We start from the raw sequence: 24,124 nt of genomic DNA on the forward strand, positions 1-24,124 counted from the left end.
GAGATTCACATCTCCTTGCTTGGGTAAGCTCCAAACAATCCGGCCCCACCACGCGCTAGTCAAGCCACTCCATCCGGAATGTGAGACTGCCGTCTATAACTACTTGGCCACGACACCCTACTCCTGGGTCACTCTATGCTTTTCTCGACCATTGTTATAGCCTGCCATGGGACACAAGTCTGGCGGTTCGTGGTTCCAATACTCTCCGTGACCCAGATTTGGGGGCATAATTGGGGTTGCCTGACCTGGCATTGGGATTCAGACATTCATACAAACCTCTGGATCATCCATCATGGAACCTGGCTGCCCAGCCTTGTGGAGCATCATTGCCGGATTACGTGGAGCCTTTCTGGCAGTCTCTCGGAACAGCTCGTTAGTCACCACTATTCCTAATTGCGTTGATTTCTTTCTTAACCTCCCCCCCTTTTCTGTGGTCTTATTAGTACCCTCCGTACTGGACTACCTTACCCTCAACTTCAGGAGACCGAACGCGGGAGTACTAACTGAAAGGTTGCAGGACAGACACTCCACTGGACGAATAAAGGCACAGGAGCAAGGGTTTCTGTTCTCGCTGGGAGACAGGCATGGAAGAGTCTAGTTGACTTGATCTTGTATTGCATATCATGGCGTGAATGGGGAGTGAGAGATCCCCTTTTATTTTTCTGTGATTTCCCTGTCGACGAGTCTTTTGGAGTTGGGAAATGAGAAGGTGGCTGAATTGTTTATCCCTTGGTTATCTGTTGATGTATTTTGGCGTTTTATTGGCATATGGAAAGCAGCGGCTGCCGGCTATTGAATGATGACAATGTTTCCCCGACCATCTTAGCCTGTTTCTGTGCATTTTTGGATCTTGTTGACGCGCCAATTTCGGCCCTCGGCCATGATTTTCGTTCCTCACCGGAAAGGTAGTGTGCGATCCATAATGCTACGACGGTAGTATCGCGGCCACGGCCTCCTGGCATCACCCTAGTTGGTGGTCGTGGCGTGATGTCAAGCCGTCGCGTGTGCGGAAGTAACCAAATGTCAGGCACCCGCTCTCTTGGGACCAGATATTTCAAATGGGGTAAGGGGTAGCTTGCAAGATATTGGGCCGAGTTGACAAGAAAACAAAAAGCGTTTTCGAGACAAGGTTGAGTTTTGGTCGGGGACCCCAACCACACCCCTGACTCTTGACAATGTTTTGAGTTCGAGGGCCCAAGTGAGGGAGGATGGCCTCCGCAGCAGCGCCCGTGGTAGAGTTCATCGCGACGGGGTTGAGTTTACGGCAGATGCAGACGGGCCAACGAGGACCTGCGCATACACATGATGTGCTGCTACTGCCGCGCCGGCCATTGACTTGCAAAAGCAGATGAACCCGCCCCCTCCCCTTCCAGACTTGGCCGATTCCGTGCCAACAAGATCTCGATCGGGACCAACTCGCCCCCCTCCCTCCGTTTCGGAGTCTTACTGTTGTTCTACTTTTGTCTTTTCTTCTAGCCTTTTCCTGTTTTCCATCCCCCCCCATTTTACCTACCTTTCCGATGCCAATTCTATCTTTCCCCATAGCACTTTCCGATGTGGAGATCCGCGGAACTCTCTGTGTCATCTAGCACGGGAGTGGCAATTTTTTCGAAGGAAGGATATCAAGGAGGTGCCCGTCGAGTGGGGGGCGCCTTTCAACTGCTGTCGGCAGTCTTGCCATATGAGATGGTGGTCTTTGGGATCGATACATGTGCTCCGTGGAATGGCAGAGAGTGGAGGATCTGAAGATGGAGAGGATTTGGGTGCTGCGGTGGTCCTTGTCTTGGGCGGCTTGCAACCCGTTCGCGAGAGAGAGAGAGGGCGACTCTGCTCGGATCCAGCCGGATGCAGAGCTGGTAGTGCACCCGGAGTCTACGCCTGTCTCGGGATGATATGGTTCTGCCTCCCACCAGCAGCAGCAGCGAGAGCCCGAAGAGGGGCGCGAGAGGGGGAAATCCTGATCCAGGAGCTACACGGAATTTGGGGAATTGCTGGTATACCGAGTTTTTTTTAATCGTGCTGAGACCCCGGAAGACGGATATATACAATCGTCTCAATGATTCGGAATATCAGAGGGTGAACCGGGTTGAACCAACGACAGCGACTTTGGACAACTTGGTACGATTTGAGTAGCCGTACAGTAGAAGAAGGTACAAGTGATCGTCGTTGCAAGAATGCGCATGCTTGTTGGAGAATGTATCATGTCAGGGGTGCAGCCAGCAAAAGTCAGCCATTGGCATGTATGTTGTCGCAGCAGTGCAAAAGATGGAACGGGTGATGGTCAAATGAATGGGCAGGGGTCGGAGAGGCACAGGAAGGACGAGCACAAGAACACGGAACGGCGGTTACAGCCCGGCTTAGCGGCAGGGCCATAAGCCAAGATCAGGGGTTTTTATTTTTATTTTTTTAACGGTCTATCCTGATGAGCTTGGTGAGATGTCCAGTGGAGGGAGAGAGAGAGCGAGACGCCTAGGTAGGCTAGAGGTTTAGGAAGGTGCCGCCCTAAGCAGCCTTGCCTTCAGTGCCGTCGTTTTTGGTTGTCGTTACCCCTCCATCTCCATTGCAAGCACAGACGTTGGAAGGAGAGAAAGAGAGGGGTGAATGAAGTGCGAGTCGTGAAGGCGGTGAAGGCGGGGGAGAAGGAGCGTGCAAGGTTCTTCTGACTGTGGGTCCGTACGGTATCACATCGCGGCGAGCCCGACCAGTAAACATCATCTCCCGATAACTGAGGCTGCCCTGATGCCATACCGCTTTCGGGGGGCGGGTGGAGGCGGTGGGCCCCTGAGCGCACTTTTGCGGTTTGCTGCTTTATTCTGCCGATAATACCCAGGCTGGGCTGCCATTGTCGGTGCATGATGAGCGATGCATAATGACTGACTGGACCTGTTGGTCATGACTGGCTGGTTGGTTGTCCACGGTTGGTCGTCCTTTGACCACCGGCCACCGAGGGATACTGAGTACGCTCAAGATTCTGGCCAAACGACGGTATTTCCACACATTTGCCGCTCTTCATTCCATTGGGACGCGCTATTGTCCCTCTACCTGGGGGGAAATGGCAGTCAAATCAACCTAGATAGGTAGTGTAGCACACGTCGTCGTCATTCAATGGTTGTCCACCGTCGAGGTGGTGGCTCAACGCGATTGCGCTCTTCCGGCCATCGCAAATCTTTTGTTCTCTGGCCTACACTGAACTCGAGTCTGTCTGTCCCCTGGTGATGCAGTCGTCTGGACCACTGGCCGTTCGGCAGCCGCTCGGGTTATAGGAGAGGGGGGGGGGGGGGGGGGGATGTAAATAATTAAATTCAAGGGTTGGCTGGACCTTTTGCTTTTCTTTTTTGGAGAGATGCCCAAAGGTAAACAGCATGGAGCAAGCAGAGACACGAAGATGGGCTAGTCTAGCAACGCCTCCAGGTCTCTCTCCTCCATGCTTTCTTCCCTTCTTCCAGGAGACATAGTGTACACCAAAAAGGCGAGGATACGCATAGTACACCACATACATATCTATCCGCACGAGATCATTGTTCATTGTTGATCGTCGAGATCTGGAGAAACGTGCTGCGAGCCAATCAACCCCAGCATTATCGACACATCAACACCACACCTGTGTGTGTGCCTTTCAAGCCGCACCGTCTCATCCCACGCAAATCAGATACGCACACGGACATTTCCTCCTTCACAACTTTCTGCCACCTCAATCCTGGGTATTTTTAGGTTGTAGGTAGTGACCTCCCGTCTCGCACACCCTCGGCCAGAAGAAGTCTAGCCCGCTGCCCCTTCTGCCGCCGCCGCCTTACGTTAGCCTGCCAAAGCTGACGCTTCGCACTAGCGACAATCGGCTACGCATCGGGCCTGAACAGGTACTCTGCCTTATACCTACTAGCTAAGAGGTAGGTCGTTACGGATAGAATACTATCACAACAAGAGTACCTGGTTAAACTGCAGAGCTTTGGTAACGCACCAGGTACCTCATCCCACCCTCCCCTTCCCGCCAAATGTATTGTACATTGTCCCTGTCGACCCCCTTAGGCTCCTTGACCTGGCTTGACATCCATTAATTCTCAGTGGCAGTAACAGCAGCGCACGCATCGCACAAACACTCTCCTGGCCATTCGCACCGCCGTGGCATGCCCCGCCATTTCGAGGCAACACAGACGACCCGCCCAAAATTTTGTCTTCACCACCCGCACCGCTTTCCTTCTTCTCAACTCCTATCCCGCCTTCGCCTCGACATCACCCTGTCAATTCACCCAAGATGGACACTTCGGCGATTCGAGGCCTGCTCGCGGCCAGCTTGGACCCCGACGCCGACACGAGACGGAGGGCTGAGATTCAGTTGAAGCAGGTAATAGAAGCAATCCTTTTCTTTTCCGGCCGTCTTTTCTCGCTTCCCACATCCCCCTTCTCGTCCTGATCCTCCTCTCCCCCACGAAATGGCCCCCCTTATGGCACCCAGCCGATCCGCACTACATCACGCCGCACGCACATATACAACACGGACGGCACGCCCACTCACCTGCCACCTGCTTCTCATTTTCCTTTGTTCCGGAGCCCGCTCCAGACGACCGGTGCTGGTTTCCTGAGGGGCGGGTAGGCGGGGACCGACGGCGCACATCGCGCCTCCTGTTGTTGTTGTTGTTGTTGTTGTTGTTGTTGGATTTGCCAGCTGACACATCTTCCTACGACATCTAGATCGAAGAGCACCCGGGGTTTATGGACGTTCTCCTTGACGTCCTCCAGAACGAGCAAGACAACAGTGTGCGACTATCAAGTACGTATACGACTCTCCGAGACCTCCCGTCCTTGCCGTCGTACACCTGTCGGCCAAGAAGACTTACTAAACGACTACCCTCATTCTAGCCGTTATCTATATTAAGAACCGCGTAAATCGAGGATGGGAAAAGTCGGAGCACAGCCCGAACGAGACACAAATCGCCGAAGATGAAAAGGCACGCTTCCGCGACCGCCTGCTGCCCATCATGGCCGCCTCTCAGGGTCTGGTCCGGCAGCAGTTGATCCCCGTCCTCCAGCGTATCCTACACTTCGATTTTCCCGAGAAGTGGCCCAACTTTATGGACTATACGATGCAGCTTTTGAACACAAACGATGCTGCCTCCGTCCTGGCCGGTCTGCAGTGCCTTCTCGCCATCTGCCGCGCCTACCGATTCAAGTCTTCGGACGGCGATAACAGGGTTCACTTTGACAAGATTATCGAGGCTAGCTTCCCCAGACTGTTGGCTATCTGTAACGAACTCGTCGCTCAGGAGAGCGATGAGGCCGGCGAGATGCTTCACCTGGCTCTCAAAGCCTACAAGCACGCGACCTGGGTACGTACAGAAACATCTGCTGCGCCTGTTTTGGTGCCGTTAGCTGACAGTGTTTCCAGCTCGAGCTTTCTGCCTTCCTCCGCGCACAACAGACCAACTTTGGCTGGTGCACCGTTTTCCTTCAGACTGTGTCCAAGACTACGCCGGCCAGCGCCATGGCTGACGACTCATACGAGCGTGAGAAGCACCATTGGTGGAAGGCCAAGAAGTGGGCGTACTTCAACCTGAACAGACTTTTTATCAGGTAGGATGGCTCAATGACTCCCCCGGCACTCGCAAGTGTTGGCTTACACTGGACTAGGCACGGCAACCCCCAATCTATCACCAACACCAAGGACGAGGATGCGGTCCGTTTCGCCAAGGAGTTCTCCGCGACAATTGCGCCCGAGATCCTCAAGCACTATCTGGCCGAGATTGAGAAGTGGGTTGCGAAGACGGCCTGGCTCAGCAGACCCTGCTTGTCTTACACCCTTGTTTTCCTCGATGAGTCGGTGCGCCCCAAGGAGATGTGGAACCACCTCAAGCCTCACCTGCAGAACCTGGTGACGCATTTCGTCTTCCCCGTCCTCTGTCTGTCCGAGGAGGACATCGAGAAGTTCGAGGACGAGCCGGATGAATACCTCCACAGAAAACTCAACTTTTACGAGGAGGCTTCGGCCCCCGATGTCGCCGCCACCAACTTCCTCGTCGGCCTGACCAAAAACCGGAGAAAGCAGACTTTCGAGATTCTCAAGTTCGTCAACGCAGTCGTCAACGAATACGAGCAGGCGCCGGATGACAAGAAGAACCACATTGCCAAGGAAGGCGCCTTGAGGATGATTGGCACTCTGGCTCCCGTTATTCTGGGCAAGAAGAGCCCCATCGCCGACCAGGTCGAGTACTTCCTCGTCCGCTACGTTTTCCCCGATTTCACGAGCCACCAGGGTTACCTGCGTGCGCGTGCTTGCGACACTATCGAGAAGTTCGAGCAGCTCAACTTCCAGGACCAGAACAACCTTCTCACCATCTACCGTCACATCCTTGACTGCATGGCAGACCCGGCCCTGCCTGTGCGTGTGACTGCAGCTCTCGCCCTGCAGCCCCTCATCAGGCACGACATCATCCGTACCAGTATGCAACAGAGCATCCCTACCATTATGCAGCAGCTCCTCAAGCTCGCCAACGAGGCCGATATTGACGCCCTAGCCAACGTCATGGAGGACTTCGTCGAGGTGTTCGCTACCGAGTTGACGCCATTTGCGGTTGCTCTTAGCGAGCAGTTGAGAGACACCTACCTTCGCATAGTCCGTGAAGTACTGGACAAGAACAAGGACAACGGTGATGATGAGTTTGGAGACTACCTTGACGAGAAGAGCATCACTGCTCTAGGTGTCCTTCAGACCATCGGCACTCTCATTCTCACCCTTGAGAGCACGCCTGACGTTCTTCTGCACATTGAGGCTGTTCTCATGCCCGTCATTCAAGTCACCCTCGAGAACAAATTGTATGATCTTTACAATGAAGTATTTGAGATCATTGACAGCTGCACTTTCGCTGCCAAGGGCATCTCGCCCACCATGTGGCAGGCCTTCGAGCTCATTCACGCTACTTTCAAGGCTGGTGCCGAGCTCTACCTGGAGGATATGCTTCCGGCCCTGGACAACTTTGTCCAGTATGGTGCCGGCCAGCTGGTGCAGAAGCCCGAGTACATCGAGGCTCTCTTCTCCATGATCTCGGACATGTTCAACGACAACAAGGTCGGTGGCGTTGACCGTATCTGCGCCTGTAAGCTGGCCGAGGCCATGATGCTGAACCTGCGTGGCCACATTGACAACTACGTGTTGCGGTTCATCGAGTTCGCCATGACAGTCCTTACTGCTCAGGACGTCAAGGTCAAGGCTTACAAGATCCACCTCATGGAGCTTGTCATCAACTCGATCCACTACAACCCCGTACTCACCCTCCATATCCTTGAGACCAAGGGCTGGACGAACAGGTTCTTCAGCCTGTGGTTTGGCAGCATGTCCAACTTCACCAGGGTTCACGACAAGAAGCTTTGCATCGTCGCCATTGCAGCTCTACTTAGCCTCAAGGCTGACCAGGTCCCTCAGAGCATTGCCGTCGGTTGGCCTCGCCTGCTGCAGGGCGTCACTGAGCTGTTCAAGACTCTGCCCTCTGCTATGAAGAACCGTGAGGAGGCTCTTCGTGACGACTACCACCTCGAGGCCGGCACTTACGACTACGGCGAAGAGGACGAGTGGGCCGAGGACGAGGCCAACTGGAATGTCGAGGATGAGGCCGAAGAGGAGACCAACGAGAGCCGCGACGAGAGCACCGCTTACCTGGAGTTCTTGAACGAGGAGGTGAGTTGCAATCCCGCCAGCTTTTGCCCGTTGACGTAACTAACATGCGACAGGCCCAGAAGTTCAGCCGCGGCGTCGAGGATATCGAGTCTGAGGACGACCTTGGCGAGGATAGTGTCCTGCTCGAGTCTCCTCTGGACAAGGTAGACCCTTACCAGCTGTTCAGTGCGACTCTGATGAGTAAGTGATTTTCTATTTCTACTTGACATGGAACCATGGTTAATGCTCGAACAGAGATGGAAGAAGAGCAGCCCCAGTTCTACCAGTCCCTGGCCTCCCATCTTACAGCTGAGGACCAGGCCGCTCTCCAGGGTGTCATGCAGAAGGCGACTGAGAACGCTCAGGCCGCCCAGCTGGCTCTTGCCCAACAAGGTGCTGCACCGGTCAACGGCGGTGCCAGCTAAAGGGCCTACGGGCAATGTCATCGATGACCGAGCCGGGCCCCTCGAGGAGTTGTGAGGACTGTGCCGAGACGTAATGTTTTCTGGCCATCCCAGCTCTCAAGTATAAAGAGGGAGACGCGAGATGATCCGAAGGAGTCACCGCCGCAATGCACGCTGGTGGACAAGGCTCGAAGCTGCCAAAAGCTGTTATGGATGAGCGGCTGCAGGAGAAAGACTGACGAGGCAAAGAATTACGATTGATTACCCCCATCCCTAAAGATTATAAGAGGTCCAAAAGGGAAAAAGATCTTTAAGAGCATTAGAGCGTGCAAACGACAGCCGGAGGCCAACTGGATATGACAGGAGCTAGGGTAAGAGACCGGTTGGTGGCTCTCCGAGCACGAATTTCACTCCATCGTGGTCGTGTGGCGCTGTCGGTAGTTGGAGAGGCGGCAAGGAGAGGAAGACGGGAGCCGTTGCTTGGTTTTTCAGTGTAGCACCATGGAGCATGTTTCGCTTGTCGTCGTCGCCATGTTCGTTGGTTCGCTGCTGGCATGGCATAGCATCGTACGAGGTCCCCGCTTGTATGTGGAAGTAAAGCTCATGATGCCCCAAAGTCGTAGGTAGTTAAAACCCTCCCATACCTTTTCAAGAATTCAAAACCAGTTCAACATGACTTGAAGACTTCGCTTCACGATGGAGGGTCGAATGTACCCCGAGTATCTGCCATTCATAGGTCACTGTTCCCCGGTGGCTCTCGTATGCATCAGCTTTCAGTCGTTGGCTCTTTGACGCCCTCCTAATTATTAATATTGATGAAGATAAGTCGGGAGAAACGAAGATTCGGGGCTTGCGTGTCTGAGGCTAGTTGACAGAGGGGTGTCATAGGTGAAGTTTGTTTGCTGGGCAAAGTGGACCAGACTGGTTGATGAGGTGACGCTGTCAAAACGACCACATCAAAAAAGATCGACACTGCAACCTTAATCGCGAACAACATGCCAACTCTCGGGCGAATATTAACGTAATTCTCTATGTATTCGGTGTCGACATAACGAATATGGGACTCGCCATTGGTATTCGGCAGCAGGGTCAGAAAGACAGGATGTGTGGTGCCATCCAGCCCCTTCACCACCTGATCAGCAGGGGAGGGGGCTGTCCTCGATGATTAGTACAAGGGAGATGACCTTATCTGGATATACTCAAGGATAGTCAATAGCACTCATTGAATACGGAATTACCCTAGAGGAAGTACTATGTTTCTTTAAAGTCGGGATAAGTGAGGTCACCTGCGGTAAAAAGTTATTTGAGTTAAGGAGTGCAGACTTCGCTCCCCCACTCAAGAAAACAGTTCCAGCACTGTAACATAACAAGACACACGACGACACAAATGGTGTATGACGCACTTGTATTCCTTCTGGGACTGGGAAGCCTTCGGTCAAAAACTAGCCTTGGAATGAAAATGGATGGTCAAACGGGCACAATCGTTGTCGGGTGAATAACTGTAGGTTGCAAGATACAGTAGCTGTAATACTTGATACAAAGTGGTATTTGCAAGGTACATTTTTTTCTGTGTCTCAACATCCTAGGGCAGAGATCTGCTTTCTGAGACTACCAATCGACCAGAACTTGATTCTACCGGAGGAAGGAATGAATTCAAGACGGCTATCAGATTAACACATAACGAACAATACCCGACGATAAATGCAACAAAACGCTCGGCCGGGGCATTTTTTGCCAAGTTCATATTCAAGTCGAAAGAGCAAAAGGGAGTAGTCGTGAAGCTGTGTTGAGTTGAAGGCACGTTGGCCAAAGCAGATAGTCATGGACTCGATGGAAACTAGGGATAGTGGCACACAACAAGTAATACGACAAGGCATAAGACAAAACTGGCTGATCCTGTGAAGCCTGTGTGCCTGAACTCTAGCATATCCTGAGCTCAGCTTCCGAATATAAAGACGGCTAGCAATGCAAGCGCAAAAACCAAGTCTTGACGAGAATCCACCCAAATTTGAAAGTTTAAACAGCATATCAATTCAACAGTTTTAGAGAGACCTCGATATAATACTGGTTTTCTCTGACAATAGAAGTGAGGAAGTATATTTCGTCCTGTGTGCCTAGCCGCTTAATTCGGACCGTTTTACTCTAATGTCATTGTTCTGACGGAAACAGGCGTTCGTTCACTAAGTAGTTGCCTTTCCAAAGGATCTGTTTCGAGGGCACCTTCCTTGAATTTGAAGCCAGCTATTCAGGCCACGGATTTTCCCCCCTCTGATATCTTATTTTCCAGCCTCTACATCACTGCAACTCCTTGTCATACGCGAGACATGGTATCTCTCCAGACCAGGTTAACACAAGCCTCTGACAAAATAGCGGCATTTCATGACAATACTAATTCCCGATATGACAATAAAGGCGTGGAAACTGTGGGCCAAACAGCAAATTCACCCGGGATTCTTCGAAACCGGGCCAGACATGTCGAACATTCATAGCTTTGACGAAGAGCTGGGCCGCTATCTAACCAATGCCAGCAAAGAAGTCATCCGACGACTCGAGAAAGTCGTATGGGACGAGGAAGCACAAGCACCTGCAGAGAAAACGAAGCAAAGGATCTACCTCTCGATGTTTTCCGGCCCATCGCGAGTCCAGATATACCAAGCTCCCTCCGCCGCGGAATTGGAGGCTCTGAGGATTATCAACGGCCTGGTGCTTCCTTCCGATGTCGTTAACTTACTCACCCAGAAGGGGTGGGACCCTTTCAAGTGTTGTAACCCGTACCTCAATTCACAAGATAGGAAGCTGCAACCGACAGCGGAGGGCTGTATCTACTCTGCCCATCCTTTGCTTTTGCACTCATCCCCTGACGTCCAATCACTTCACTTACCCAAAACTTCGACTTCAGCTTCATTTTCCACAAGCATACAACTGCAGACAAGCATGACTCCCCAACCGAAACAGGTGGCGGTAGTTATGCCCAAACCCATTGTCCCTTGTTCTGATACGGTAGACTTGCCTCTGACACCAGTCACAAATCAGACCTCGCTGGCTTCGCAACCTACGCATCTTGAACAGATTCCAGCAAAGACAGCCGACTCTCAGTCGGAACCCGTGACCGTCGGACCCCAAAATACACTCACAATTACGCAGAAGTCTGCTCCCCGGGCAGTTTCCCAGAACGTCGTGGCTTCCTCATCAGAAGCTACTGCGAAGGTCGCGCCGAAGGCCGCGCCGAAGGCAATCCGGATAACCAACGCCAAAACGTCGGTTGGATGGAAACGATGGGCAAAGAAACAGAAAAACACCGTCTATAGTGAGCCTGCGTTTCGGCACTCCAACAAGACTGTCGACGAATATATCGGTAGCTTGTCTTGGGATGAGGAAGGCAAGAAGCCCGCCGACATTTCCCAACAGCTACCCTACAGACAGCTTGTGGACCATTGGGAACACTCCAAGAATCGAGGCTGGCCACTTCCCGCATCCATGATGGAAGCAGTCCGAATCCTGAACGGCCTGGTCATTCCCGCTGAAATCGTCGATATGCTGGCCAAGGCCGGCTGGGATGCAGAAAAATGTTGCAACCCAAAGCTAACACGGGAGGAGAGAAAGCTCGGCGCAGGATCGGCAGGACTAAAGCGCAGTATCGAAGACGAGAACGAATTTTCATCCCAATCTAAGAAGCAGAAAACGGCCGCAGCTGTATTCCAAAAGAAACCTTCTAAGGCCAGGAATTCTCCAGAAATACCAGTACCTCCTGATCGAAACTTTCGAGACTCCTCGTCACAGATTACCGAAGTAATCGTTAAGACTGAGGGAGAGCTCCCGAAGCCAACTATACCCCGACCAGCGACCAGCTTTCATGTCTACGATGCTCCTGGAGAGAAGGCGGGAAGGAACGGTCTGGGCAACTATTTCCATCGAGAAAGTATCGAGATCGACACCAATGCAGCTACTATTAATAAATCGCAACCTGTTGACATCATCAAGTTGCCTCTGGTCGCCAAGCCTCCCAACCCCATGAGCCCGTCACCCAGGGGTGTACATGAAATCGATACCTTGAGCTCGATCTCTTCCAGGCGAAGGAAGCACACCTCCCGACGGGAACTGAAGCGAGCAATCGATAATGTCAACAACAGTCTGGCAGTCATCTCGGCCGGTGACTCCATCAAGCTCCAACAAGCAGCCCGGGTTCGCAAATTGTCCGAAAATCTGGAAGACCACTCAGATCAACTTCAAAAGCATACTGAGCAACTGCAGAGGCAGGACTCCGTTCTGGCACAAATCCGCCATGATAACCAAGTCCTCAGAGAATGCCTTCAGGAGGCCCTTCTTCCTCTTTCTCAGGCAGTCAACGCGCTCCGAAAGTCGAGCAAGGGTGATAAGCGGGCACTCAAATCGGCTAAGAAGCGTGCCGAGAAGGGACTGAAGGATTTCAAGTCTGCTACAAAAAATACTGAGGTCCTAAAGCAAAGCTTCGAGCATCTGCGCCATGTCATTGGAGCGGCAGAAGGCCGCCATTGTGGCAAGAATGATACCTCGGGGCAGGGGAACTGAGGTGGATGCGCCCAAGCACATCAGTTGATCAGGAGACTACACTGGATAATCAATCACCTTGCTCTTCAAGACTGGATGATTCAGTTCCAGCTGCCGACCGAGATTTCTCTCTTCGCAACACCACTTCCATCCCAATCGAATGTCCACCATCGCGGGAGCTTTTCGTTGGTGTTGTATCTTTTGCTACCTACAACCTTCTTGTTCGTTCCCCCTTTTCATGGCACTCAACCACACGGCAGCTCCCAGAAGCAGCCGATCATCAGGATTCACTTTCTCTGGCGCGTCATGAGTTCTCATTGGATTTGCATTTAGGATTTGATGGAAACAGGTCGCTCGTCCTAGTTGGGAGGGGGCGGAGAAGTAACCAGGTCCGCGGTACCGTGGTAGCTAAGGCAAGGAGAAGACTAGGAACAGATAGTGGCCTCAGTGCCGTCCCTACGCAATTTATAGAGCAACGGCGATTGCATGAATTTAGGCCGCTTCCTTTTCCGCGCCTGCTTCCACCCCGAATCTATATCTAAGATGGCATGGAAGCTAGCCTGTAAGCTAGCCTGTCGTTCCCGATAGATGTCAAAGGCGAATGCCCCTTGCTTGTTCACCCCATGACGAATCTGGTAGACCACCATAGCACATCGACGACATACCTTCATCAAGGTCCTCACGCGCTCGGATCACACCTTCACAATCTTTTGGGGGCGAGCCGATCAAAAGACGAACTATCATCGCCCTGGAGGGAATCTTGGATTCGTTCAGAATAAAAAAATAAAAATAAAAAAAAAACCTAAGAAGCACGCCGCCATAATGGGAGAGCGTAATGCCCAAGACTCCATGACAATGCAACAAACCGACCGACTGCATCGCGGGCTACCAAGGAGGACAAACTTGGGCGGGCGCACATGATGATTTCGCGCTCCATGATGTCCTCTCGTGCATTGAGAATGAGAAGAGAAGCCCCTTTCCCTGAACCACTTTCGACTGGACCCTCCCGATGGCCCATCAGAGAAGAATGAGAGAGGGGAGGGATCTGTCCGTCCTGCTCTCTCTCTCTCTCTCTTTTCTCCTTCCAAGGGACAGGCCCGCGGCCTGATACCTCGGCATCGACGACATCGGCAGCAACGGTAACAACAAATTCTCGGACCGTGGACCTTCCAGCCTTAGTATTCCATGCAAGACAAAAATTACAAGAAAGATAAAATCTAAGAAAGAAAAAAAAACTCTTGATTTTCACATCATGTCGTTTCATCTTTCTCGAAACCTTTTTTTTTTTCTCGTATCTTCGTATCTCAAGAAACAAAAGCATCTCACTGCTCACCCTTTGTCCATCAGGGAGCTCGTGAATCCTCACTTCCCATCGAGCCTTTCCTTTCCCTCAAGAGTTCAGTTTTCCTCATCGTCTTCCTCGATCGGCGCCGGCGTCCTTCTCTCGGTCCGCCTCTTGGGCCGTCGGTGCCGCGAGCTGCTGATGTTGCTCGCCGAGTCGTCGGGCGCGAGCTCAAAGTCGTCGCCTCCCCACTCGCTATCGCTGTTGGCGTCGTAGTCGCCCTGCGCCCAGCTGGGGCGCTCGTACCCCGACGACTGCGAGTTGCCGGAGCTCGGGTTGGGAAGGACGTCGATGCGCCGGCGGCTCTGCAGGCTGTGCATCAGGCCGGCGCCACGGTTGCGCAGACCCGTTCGGACGACTTCGGCCTTGAGGTGGAGCGCCTCGAACGCGTCCTCCAATGCCTCCATGCCTTGGTAGATCTCGCGCTCCACCTCTGCTAGGACGGCCATCTCCATCTCCTCGTCTCGAGAGACCGCCTGGCGATTCACCGCGGCGGACGATGCGTTGCTGATGAAAGAGGCGGGGGTAGCGCCACGGGAGTAGGCAGAGAACGGAGTCGTGTTGCGAGATCCTGGGTAACCGGGCGTTCCCCGAACGCCTGGGCTCATTGTGGAGGGCCGAGAGGGGGCAAAGTTACTCGCGGGTGTCGCGCCACGCGATTCGCCTGTTGGGGTTGCGATATCGTCGCCGTCGGCTCCGGACCAGAGGAAGCCGTCGAATCTGCCAGAGGTCAAGATCTCCCATTCTTGCGCGTTGATGTCGGACATTGTGATGAGTAGATCGTGCGTGTGGGGGTTCTTGACAAGGTACATGGCGACCTCGGCATCTCGCGGCACTTGGGTCAGTCGGTAGAGGCGCTGCAGGGCCAAGCCCGTCTTGACAAGGAGCTCCGGACGCGCTCGGTGCAAGGGCGTCGGTGCTCTCGTCGCGGGCTTGGGGTGGTTGGATCCAGACAGAATGGCGTTGAAGTACGGCTGGTCCTCAGGGTCTAGGTTCGTCAGGATAGCAAACGTCAGGGTCTCGTCGTCTACATCTTGAGGCGGGGGTGCGGTCGTTTCACCGCAGGTGTTGAGCCACTTGTCCACGGCGCCCCTGACCTTCTTAGACTGTCTGAGGTAATGCTCGCGGAATTCCTCAGCGATATCGGGGTCAATCTTGACCGGCGAGTCGGGACGGGGCGGCAGGTCTGCTGATACCTCGACAGCCTTGGATCCCAGGCTTGCCAGGTCGAAGGGCGGCCACTGGGGAAGATCGATACGGCCGCTGACCCATTCGAGAACTTCGCCCCAGCCTAAACCGCGATGCTGAATGTCGGGTCCTCTTTCGCAAACCACACACATGCATCCATCCTCGGGGAGTTCTCTGGAGAATACGTTCTCGAGGCGGTCCAGCAGACGGCGGGCCACCGATCTATGGCCGGTCGCGACTGCTACGGAGCCATTACGATTAAGAACCGAGTTATACTGGTCCAAAAGGTTAAAGAATGGCGCAAACAACGTCTGCGCACCAACCAGGGGCGGGTTAGATGGTCGAGCGCCGTTCTGCCGGGGCAGGACCGAGAGGAATGTCTTGGGGATAGGCTGAATAAGACCGCCGTTTTGCAAAAGGTAGTCGACCCGCGGTGCTTCCTGAACGTCCACGGGCGGAGGCGGTGGGGGAGGGGGAGGGCCGGTGGGCGGCGGCGGCGGCGGCATGTCGGTCATTGGTGTCGCGGACGGTGTGATGTCGTTCTCGCGGTAAACCTGAGGAGGAGTTCCCGGTGGCTTATCGTGCATTGCAAAAGGCGGCGGGAATGGCGGCGCTTGCGTTGGGGTCCTGGGGGATGAGTCTTGGAGGCTCTCGGGGGACGAGTCGTCGTCGTGGTGATCAGATCGGCGACTCTTCTTGCTTGATGAGCTCCGCTTCGACAACGTTCGGGAGGCGCTCGGCTTGATGTTTAGGCTCTCGTGCACACCAGGGGGGAATGCTGGCGACTTGACATATGTAGCTTGGCTGCTGGTCTTGGACTTGAAGCTTAGCCTGGACTTGTCGTCGGCCCTGGAGCCCGATCGTGAGAGGCCGCTGAGTCGCGAGCTCGGTCTACTCTCCCGATCTCTCTTCGATGCCTCTCCGCTGAGCCTGGAGCTGGAACGTTCCTCGCGAACCTTTCTGGACGGCTCCTCGGGCGTGCCTGACCGTCTCTTGCCCGACAAGTCCGTATCGGGCGGACTGGGGGGTCTCGACTCCTTCTTGGACGAGACTTTGCGTTGCTTCTCGGACTGATCAGCGCTCTTGGATCGGTTAAGTTCGCTGTCGCCCAGGTCCGTCGCCTCAGGCGTGAAGGGGTCGTGCCTCCTCGTGGCACCGACGCCGGACCCGGACCCGGACACATCCTCACGGCTGCCACGGACGGCCTCTTTGCTGTGAGCCTTGCTGAATGTAGGGTAGGGCACCGAGATGCGGTCAGTCGAGGCGGGGCCGGTGAGCGAGGTGCGAGACATTTCGGGGACGAGATCAGTCATGGAGGAGGAACGGTCGTCCCTGTCACGGTCACGGTCGCGGTCTCGTTCTTCGCGGGTGCGGTGACGGCGGTGGGAGTGGGAGTGGGAATGAAGGTCGCTGCCGTCGGTCATTTTGGATCTGGAGGAGCGCGAGCTCACGCGGTGGGATCGGTGCTCCTTGTCGGTCCTGCTGCTGCGGTCCGACTTGCTTCTCGAGGCCTTCTTCTCTGGCTTGTCGGTTTTGTCGCGCGGAGGCCGATCAACGTCGACGTCGACGTCACGGTCTTTGGAAGACATGGCGGAGCATGAGGGCGTAGCCCAAAAGCTAGGCCGACTTGGTGTTGCTGTCTATTGCGGGTACTGAAGGCGGGGGAGGTTTGGAGGCGGTCAGAGGGATCAGGTTGGGGCGTGTTCACTGAGGCAGGAACCAGATGGATCAAGCAAGCAAGCAATGAAGCCTGACGGAGTGAGCTTTGCCGGGCAGGAAAGTTTTGGGAGAGCGGCGGATAGCAAAGCGGGCCGTCGTGTTGGAACTTGGAGGACCCAGGTTGGATGATTTTTTGGATGAAAAAGGCGGGAAGTGAAGCAGGCGGGACCTGGTCTGGGGGATTGTTCACCGACCCGTAATCGTTGAAGCGAACTCACTCTCGGGAGTTGTCGCAAAACTGGGGAACTCTGTGTTGGGGAATTTTGAGGGAAAATGGCCACCCCCTGGCTTGGAACGAACGTTGACGAATAGGGGGAGATTCCGTTTGGCCAAACTTTCACATCAGTGCTGTTTGCTGGCCGGGCCAGAGTCGTAGAGAAAGCGCCTTCTATTGCGTCGGGTTTGTGTTGTGGAAAAAAACAACCAAAAAAACTGCTGTAGAATGCAGAACCCACGGCGACGACGACGAAGGCGGTGGCGGCGGCGGTGACACCCAAAGGAGTGACGTGAAGGGTGAGTAAATGTTGAAAGTCAGTTAGCTAATATTAGTCGGTCCGTCGCAGGTAGGCAGGCAGGCAGCAGAGAGAGGGGGGAGCGAAGAGTCGACAGATCGGGTGGGCGGTTGCGAGTTTAGTTCATCGAGCAACGCAGCCAAGTATGATTCGACCAGAGACCAAGCCCCCCTGTAGCTTGGCCGGGGTGAGGAGGGGAGGCGGGTTGGTAGGCTGGTGGCGGAAAAGAGTGGAACCAGCCGCCCAGAGGAACACTGGACACAATGGATAGGTATACTGGGAACACATTCGAAAAAAGGTGATGACGGGGAGGGTGGGTGCATGAGCATGAGCATGAGCATGAGCATAATGATGAGCATGAGCATGAGAGAAGCAAGGGCGACCAAAAAAAAAGGCGCTGAGCGGTGGCACATTCGCGGTCTGTTTCTCCCCTCTCTGCTGCGGCGCAAATGATTGAAGGAGCGGGTGCATTTGGGATTTGGGCATCTACCTACGGATACCTAGGTAGGTACTGTACTTAAACGACCTACCCTACTGTACCTAAGCAGGTGGCAGGCCTGGCTAGACCGACCCCCCAAGCCTGACGTGGCACTTACCGGGCTGAGGTCCCTTGGGGTCCACAACGGACACTGTCGGAAGCTCGGGCCAACACAGATGGCACTTTGTCCCTCCCCTGCACACGGTGCGGTGCCGTCCACATGCAAAACACCTGCAAGACGGGACCGTGTCTCAGCAATCGAGAGGCTCGACATCGCACGGTACGACCGACACGAGCCAGATGCTAGCTGCTTTCTCCCTTGGGGGTCCAACGCTACACCACCTAACCTAACCTATCCGTACAAACGATAGGCCTATGTCCAATTATATTGCGTGTCGTGATGCTCTGGAACTCGAGTATCACGGATGACGGGAAACGACAATCACTGACCAACTGGCCCTCCCCCCCCCTTCCCCAGAGACAGACGCAGTCAGTGTCTCGGACCAAGCAGCGGCCAGCCAAACCTCGAGGAAGAAACCCAAACGCTTCGAGACATCCGGCTCTCTGGAATCATCCCCGTCCACCGCCAGCAAATCTCCAAAAGAAAACTGCACCTACGTCCCCGTCAGGCCAAGGACACGCCGCCGCCTCATGTAGAGATGCCCGAGTCTCACGTAACTGAGACCGGGTTGTAAGCTAGGAAGTCGATTAACTCTCCTAAAATTAACCCATCCCCGTCCTCGCCCACCCAACCAACCAACCAAAACCAAACGAACGGCTCATCAACCTCCGCCGCCATGTGTTGATACCCGCCAGATCACCAACCGTCTCCTCATGTCATCGGGCACCAAGAAACACCAGTGCGTCCACGCGCAAAGTGGATAGGTAGGTAGGTACCTACCTACCTACCTACCTGGGTACCTAGGCGGCGGCCCAGGGTAGCGTCACCCAATCACCCGCGCCGAGCTACCTGCCTAAGCGCCCGTGCTGCATCGTCCTCGTGCTTCTCGCACACACCACCACCAAGGGAAAGACACCTTGAACGACCACACCATCTCTCGCTCTCTCTCCCACCTCTCTCGCTCCCTCTCCGTCCCATCGGGATCCTCCCTCCACCAAAAGGATTCCTTCAAGCCTGCCGCATTCACACGCTCATCGTCCGAGACCCGGGTATTGATTTCCGGCGCCCCGCCGGAGCGTTTTCCATCTGCACGCACGGGCTGGCTTGCTGGTCTGATGCTTCTCAAACCCCGAGTCTACTCTTCGGTGCTGCTAGTCACCCACACGGCCGAGCCACAACATGATGATTGATGGCACTGGGACGATTGCATCTCAAGACACTCCAGCAAACCAACTCATCTTTCAAAAGCCATTGCACTTTCTTTCGACATTTCTATATCTATGCAGCCGTGCTGGAGACGAGCTGTGCTATACGAAACATGATTCCCTCCCTTCGTCCCGGGGTCAGTATATGATGTCATGTTCCTTCCATCCGTATATAAAAAAAAAAAAAAAAAAAAAAAACAGTCTTCGTAAGATCATCACCAGCTTTTTATCCCACGTTTGTCTTTCAACTCCGTCGTGTAAATCCGTCCTATGATACCTCTCTCTTTACCGCTGCAATGACGTATAACAATCTGTCGACCCGCTCGCTTGCAAACGTTTACAACCGGTCCAAGAGGCCCTGGCTCTCGAGGAGCAGCACGATCTGGTGGACGATGGAGCGGACCGTCTGCTTCTCGACGTCGACAACGAGGTCGGCCTTGGACGGCGCCTCGTAGGGGTCGTCGACGCCGGTGAAGCCCTTGATCTCGCCGGCGCGCGCCTTCTTGTAGATACCGCGCTTGTCCGTCTTCTCGGCGTACTCGAGCGGGGTTGCAACGTGAACGAGGAAGAAGGGGCCCGACTTCTCGACGAGCTCGCGCGCCTGCTTGCGGGCGTCGTCGTAGGGGGCGATGGGGGCCGCGATGACGGCGGCACCGGCACGGGTCAACTCCGAGGCGACGAAGGCGATGCGCGCAACGTTCTTGTCGCGGTCCTCGCGGCTGAAGCCGAGCTCCGAAGACAGCTCGTGGCGGACCGTCTCGCCGAGGAGCAGGGAGACGGAGCGACCGCCGCCCTGGTTGAGAGTGACCTGGAGGGCCTTGGCGATCTGATCCTTTCCGCTGTTCTGGTAGCCGGTGAGGAAGATGGTGAAGCCCTTCTGGGCCGGGAGGGGGTTCTGCTCGCGCAGGACCTTGACGACCTCGGGGTACGAGAACCACGCGGGGATCTCCTTGCCCGTCCTGAGGCGGTTACGCAGCTCCGTGCCCGAGATGTTGGCGGTGTGGGTGCCGGGGGCGATCTCGTTGGCGGGCTGGTACTCATCGCGGTCGGGGATGTAGATCATCTCCTGGAACTCGACCATGGTGATGCCGAGCTCGTCCGAGTACTTCTGGACGGCCACCTGAGCGTCGTACGGGCCGTAGTGGTCCTTGCCGTTCTTGTTCTTCCCGGGGCCGGCGTGGTCGCGGCCTACGATGAAATGGGTCGCGCCGTGGTTCTTGCGGATGATGGCGTGCCAGATGGCCTCACGGGGACCACCCATGCGCATGGCCAGAGGCAGCAGGGCCAGGGCGGCCATGCCGTTGGGGTATCTGGGGAGTAGGGCCTTGTAGACCCGGACACGGGTGAAGTGGTCGATGTCGCCGGGCTTGGTCAGGCCGACGACGGGGTGGATGAGGACGTTGGCTTGTTGGGACCGGGCGGCGCGGACCGTGAGCTCTCTGTGGGCGCGGTGCATGGGGTTGCGAGTCTGGAAAGCGACGACCTTGTTCCAGCCGAGCTTCTCGAAGTGCAGTCTCAGCTCCGCAGGGGTGACTTTTGGTCGTTGGTTAGTCTGGGAGGGTCTCAAGCTGTGACAAGAGGATATATGGGCTTACATCTGAGGTCCAGGAAGTCGTAGTGGGCAAGACGCTGGACGGCCTCGAGCTTACCACCGACGTAGAAGTCGTTGGTGTTGTTGAAGAGGTGCTTGACACCGGGGTGAGTGTCATCGTCACTGCCAAAGACCTCGATGGCCTCGACGGTTCTTGAACAAGCACATGTCAGACCGGGTCAATGCGCGTCGATCGGGAGCGAAAACCTACCTGTCTGGCTTGTAGACATCCTCTACGGTGAGAATGGCCAGGTTTTGGTCGTCTCTCAGGTCGCGCAGAGTGATGCGAGCACCGGGCTTGATGGAGAGGTCGTCGATGCTCTTCCGGGAAACATCAAGGGTGATGGGCATGGAGAACAGGTTACCGTCGGCGAGACGGTTGTTCTTGACAACGCTGCGTCACACGCGTTAGCGACCCATGTCATTCTTGCCCTAGTATTCGTTCAATTGGTCTCAACATACCCATTGTAGTCCTTCTCGGTCATGAAGCCTGTAAAAGATGTGTCTTGGTCAGTTCCACTGTTCTTGGGGCCTAGGACGTAATCGTAGGGGGGGGCTGCCCCTCCAAAACAAAATCATAGCGGGGTTGCCTCCCCGCTATGCAACCCCACCATCACTGCGCATCGCTGCGGATGGGCTCGGGAGGCAACACGTCAACACACGCACCTTCGAGGGGAGAGAAGCCGCCATTGAGGATCAGCTCGAGATCGCAGAGGTGGCGCTCGGTCAGGACGAGAGAAGGGAGCTTGTCGGCCTCAGCGAGGAGCTCAGACTGGCGCGGCGCATCGCGCGCGAAGAGGTCCTTGAGGACGCCGCCGTGAGGAGAGTTGGCCATTGCGAAATGCTGGGAGGAAGCGCGTGGCAGAGAAGAGAATGATGGCCTGCGAGGAACTCCTGCAGAGTTTCGTCAAGAGAAGATACAACCAACTGAGCCCTTGGCTTCTGGTCTTGCAAGGAGGGGTACGTATGGAAAGATTGGAGGGGAAGCACAGATGAGTAGAAACAGGAGAACCAGCAAGAGAGAGGCGAGTCTATGGGAGGGACGGGAGAGGATAGAAACGTCTTTTTATTCCTCGAGAATTGCGAAATGCGGGCTCGACTCAGAGAGAAAATTGTCGCTCGTTACCGGCGTCAAACCGGTCTTGCGTGGTTGCGTACCCCGTCAGTCGAGGTAAAAATGGAGGCTGTTTGTTTAGTTCAAATGACGTGATCGCTACCTTGCGCATGTACCCTCCTTGGCGGAACCTACCTATGCTACCCGTACAAGTATGTGTAAGTAGCTTTCCTCCTCGGTGCCGCGACTAAGTCATGCTCGCCACGATAACTGCCAGTGTAATACATCTCGTTCCCAATGGAGACTGAGACCCGATTGCCGCAGGAAAAGTCCGCCGCCCCATGCGATTTGCATGGCTGACACAGGGATCGGACCATGGGAGATCCATGAAGTCGTGGGGTCGCTGTTTGGCAATGTCGCGGCTCGGTGTTCCGGCAACTCTTTGTGTCGGGAACGGGATTGGTAATAACGGTCTGAGCTAAAGATACGTAGACACCCGCGCTGAGATGACCAAGCAACCTCTTGCAAACCTGAACCTGCCACGTCGAGCACATGGCAGACATCCCGCGACACTCGCCAAAAACCTTGTCCCTGAGCTGGGGGGCTCTCGTTGACGGGTTGATGGCGCGAGGGAGTGTCAACGGCATGCCCCGCCAAATGTGGCTGGAGCTCGCCGAGGTCAAATTCCAGGGACCCCGCGCCTCGCTGCTCCCCAACCCTGGAAGGCAGCTGTAATATGAAAGCTCCAGGAGGAGATGCAGTGATCGCTGCAGAAGGCCGTCAAAGTTGCAATTCCCGCCTCATCTGGCGTGCTGGTGCCCAGCCTCTTGGCTACGGACTAAGGTTGGCAGACGTGATCTGCAAAGCCACAGATACGTTGCTGTCAAAGACGCCTTATCCGAAGCGTCGGGTTCACGCTTGAAAAATGACGATCATGGTCTGTACCACCTGCACCTAGATCGGGGCCGCTCGAGTTGTTTAAAGACGTGAAGACACGCCCCGGTCAGCTCGGTCAGGATGGTGGGGCAGTCCCCGACGTCCGCGTCAATCGGCATGGCGGCTCTCGGTGGCCGGCTGCCGGCTGCGGGGTTGGCCCGATGTCGCTCTGTCCACCGAGATCCTGATCTCCAGTTTTCGGTGGTTGCAGTTGTCTGGATACTGATGACATTCCGAGTCCACTCTATTGCCGCCCAGACCCCGCCAGCAACCAAGTTCCCGAAAACTAGTTCCGGAAGATCCGCTGGTGCGGGACATCATTGGCCAATGGCCGCAGTCAATAGGCATTACCGTCTCATGAATTTCGTCTCCACGAAGTTTCCTTCACTTTGTTCCACACCCGGCATCGAGAAGTGAAAACTCAATTCTCCCCTATGACGCCAGAGGAGGGTCCCGAGGGGGTATCTACAGCAGCGGAGTTGCCTCTGTACAATGATTATCCTCCTGGAGGTGTGTCCAAGTCGATGGCCCTTATGTGCAGGTGCCGAGGGTTTTGGAGTTGACGTCTGGCGCCTACAAAGTGATATGTGGTGACGAGATGCCCCTTTCGACGTGCCAATATCAAGGTGACGTTCTGCTTTGACGTCCGGGAGCTTCATTACACTCAGAACGTCCTATAGTCTCTAGATTAGATGGACCCTAAAGGAGCGAAAGCATGTCCGACATTAAGCACCTTGGTTGGTACGTGGAGCATGGAACTTGGTTTACTCGTAACCGATCGTTTGCATCTAGATATTCTCGAGAACTCGGCGCTTGCAGCATGACTGTCAGCTCGGCGCACCCCAGGGTCTATCCGTTTGACGATATAGGCCTCGAGAGCCTTTAGGGGAAATGCCCAATCTAGTCATTTTGGGTGATTGCCGACGGACCAAACCAGGGATCGGTTTTGGTAGCCAGACCATGTTTCCAACGTTAGTCCGTTTCGGCCCATTCCCTCAGCAATCGACTTCTAGTCCTTGACAAGATGAAACGAACGAGACGATCAAGCGTGGTCAACAAACCAATCGTGGGAAATCGGCCGTTAATGAGTATTACTTGCCATTCGTGCCGGTCTAGATGTTGACACTTGCAACTGGCCGACGAACATTCGCTTGGGCCCTTTCCCTAAGATTGTCTAGAAGCGGCACACCGAGCCTACCACCAACGAGACCTGGCAATTTTTGGAGAGTTCACCCATACCGGTTGAAACGCACGGCCGGCAGGTTGGCTGTCGTGCTAGCAACTTAGGATTAGTTGGTGGGGGTTGTTGCCTCATGCCACATGTCAACAGAACGTCTGCAGACAACTCCAAAAGCCTACTGCAAGACCGGTTCCTGCGCTGCCTATACAGCATGCCGAGTGG

The 24,124-nt window shown here is 54.8% G+C and overlaps 8 protein-coding genes across 8 annotated transcripts; 6 read left to right on the top strand and 2 right to left on the bottom strand.

The window, feature by feature from the left end:
* The first annotated feature begins 130 nt into the window (after positions 1-130).
* LY79DRAFT_310759 (uncharacterized protein) lies at positions 131-678 on the top strand. The gene has a single exon (XM_060552338.1). It carries the CDS (start codon positions 293-295, stop codon positions 596-598), a length of 306 nt encoding a protein of 101 aa, XP_060411391.1. The 5' UTR covers positions 131-292; the 3' UTR covers positions 599-678.
* Positions 679-987: 309 nt separating this feature from the next.
* On the top strand, positions 988-2,094 carry LY79DRAFT_310767 (uncharacterized protein). Its single transcript, XM_060552339.1, has one exon. The coding sequence runs from the start codon at positions 1,349-1,351 to the stop codon at positions 2,012-2,014; it is 666 nt and encodes a 221-aa protein (XP_060411392.1). The 5' UTR covers positions 988-1,348; the 3' UTR covers positions 2,015-2,094.
* Positions 2,095-4,404: 2,310 nt separating this feature from the next.
* On the top strand, positions 4,405-8,219 carry LY79DRAFT_310823 (importin-beta domain-containing protein). The gene is made up of 6 exons (XM_060552340.1): positions 4,405-4,768; positions 4,858-5,324; positions 5,384-5,568; positions 5,626-7,666; positions 7,720-7,846; positions 7,901-8,219. The coding sequence occupies exons 1-6, from the start codon at positions 4,711-4,713 to the stop codon at positions 8,068-8,070; spliced, it is 3,048 nt and encodes a 1,015-aa protein (XP_060411393.1). The 5' UTR covers positions 4,405-4,710; the 3' UTR covers positions 8,071-8,219.
* Positions 8,220-10,364: 2,145 nt separating this feature from the next.
* On the top strand, positions 10,365-10,788 carry LY79DRAFT_692438 (uncharacterized protein; the record flags this gene model as incomplete). The annotated part of the gene is made up of 1 exon (XM_060564765.1): positions 10,365-10,788. A coding segment is annotated over exon 1 (360 nt), but the record flags the coding sequence as incomplete, so codon positions are not given.
* Positions 10,789-11,529: 741 nt separating this feature from the next.
* On the top strand, positions 11,530-12,597 carry LY79DRAFT_521007 (uncharacterized protein; the record flags this gene model as incomplete). The annotated part of the gene is made up of 1 exon (XM_060555300.1): positions 11,530-12,597. One exon carries the CDS (start codon positions 11,530-11,532, stop codon positions 12,595-12,597), a length of 1,068 nt encoding a protein of 355 aa, XP_060411395.1.
* Positions 12,598-13,974: 1,377 nt separating this feature from the next.
* Positions 13,975-16,695, bottom strand: LY79DRAFT_521010 (uncharacterized protein; the record flags this gene model as incomplete). The annotated part of the gene is made up of 1 exon (XM_060555301.1): positions 13,975-16,695. The coding sequence occupies one exon, from the start codon at positions 16,693-16,695 to the stop codon at positions 13,975-13,977; it is 2,721 nt and encodes a 906-aa protein (XP_060411396.1).
* A 1,498-nt stretch (positions 16,696-18,193) lies between these two features.
* LY79DRAFT_562001 (uncharacterized protein) lies at positions 18,194-18,722 on the top strand. The gene has a single exon (XM_060558439.1). The coding sequence runs from the start codon at positions 18,216-18,218 to the stop codon at positions 18,495-18,497; it is 282 nt and encodes a 93-aa protein (XP_060411397.1). The 5' UTR covers positions 18,194-18,215; the 3' UTR covers positions 18,498-18,722.
* A 756-nt stretch (positions 18,723-19,478) lies between these two features.
* LY79DRAFT_592305 (sulfate adenylyltransferase) lies at positions 19,479-21,567 on the bottom strand (the record flags this gene model as incomplete). The annotated part of the gene is made up of 5 exons (XM_060561405.1): positions 19,479-20,674; positions 20,737-20,885; positions 20,944-21,126; positions 21,195-21,222; positions 21,399-21,567. 5 exons carry the CDS (start codon positions 21,565-21,567, stop codon positions 19,479-19,481), a joined length of 1,725 nt encoding a protein of 574 aa, XP_060411398.1.
* Positions 21,568-24,124: the final 2,557 nt, after the last annotated feature.

Source organism: Colletotrichum navitas, assembly GCF_030913465.1.
Source record: "Colletotrichum navitas strain CBS 125086 chromosome Unknown LY79scaffold_56, whole genome shotgun sequence".
Classification (NCBI taxonomy): domain Eukaryota; kingdom Fungi; phylum Ascomycota; class Sordariomycetes; order Glomerellales; family Glomerellaceae; genus Colletotrichum; species Colletotrichum navitas.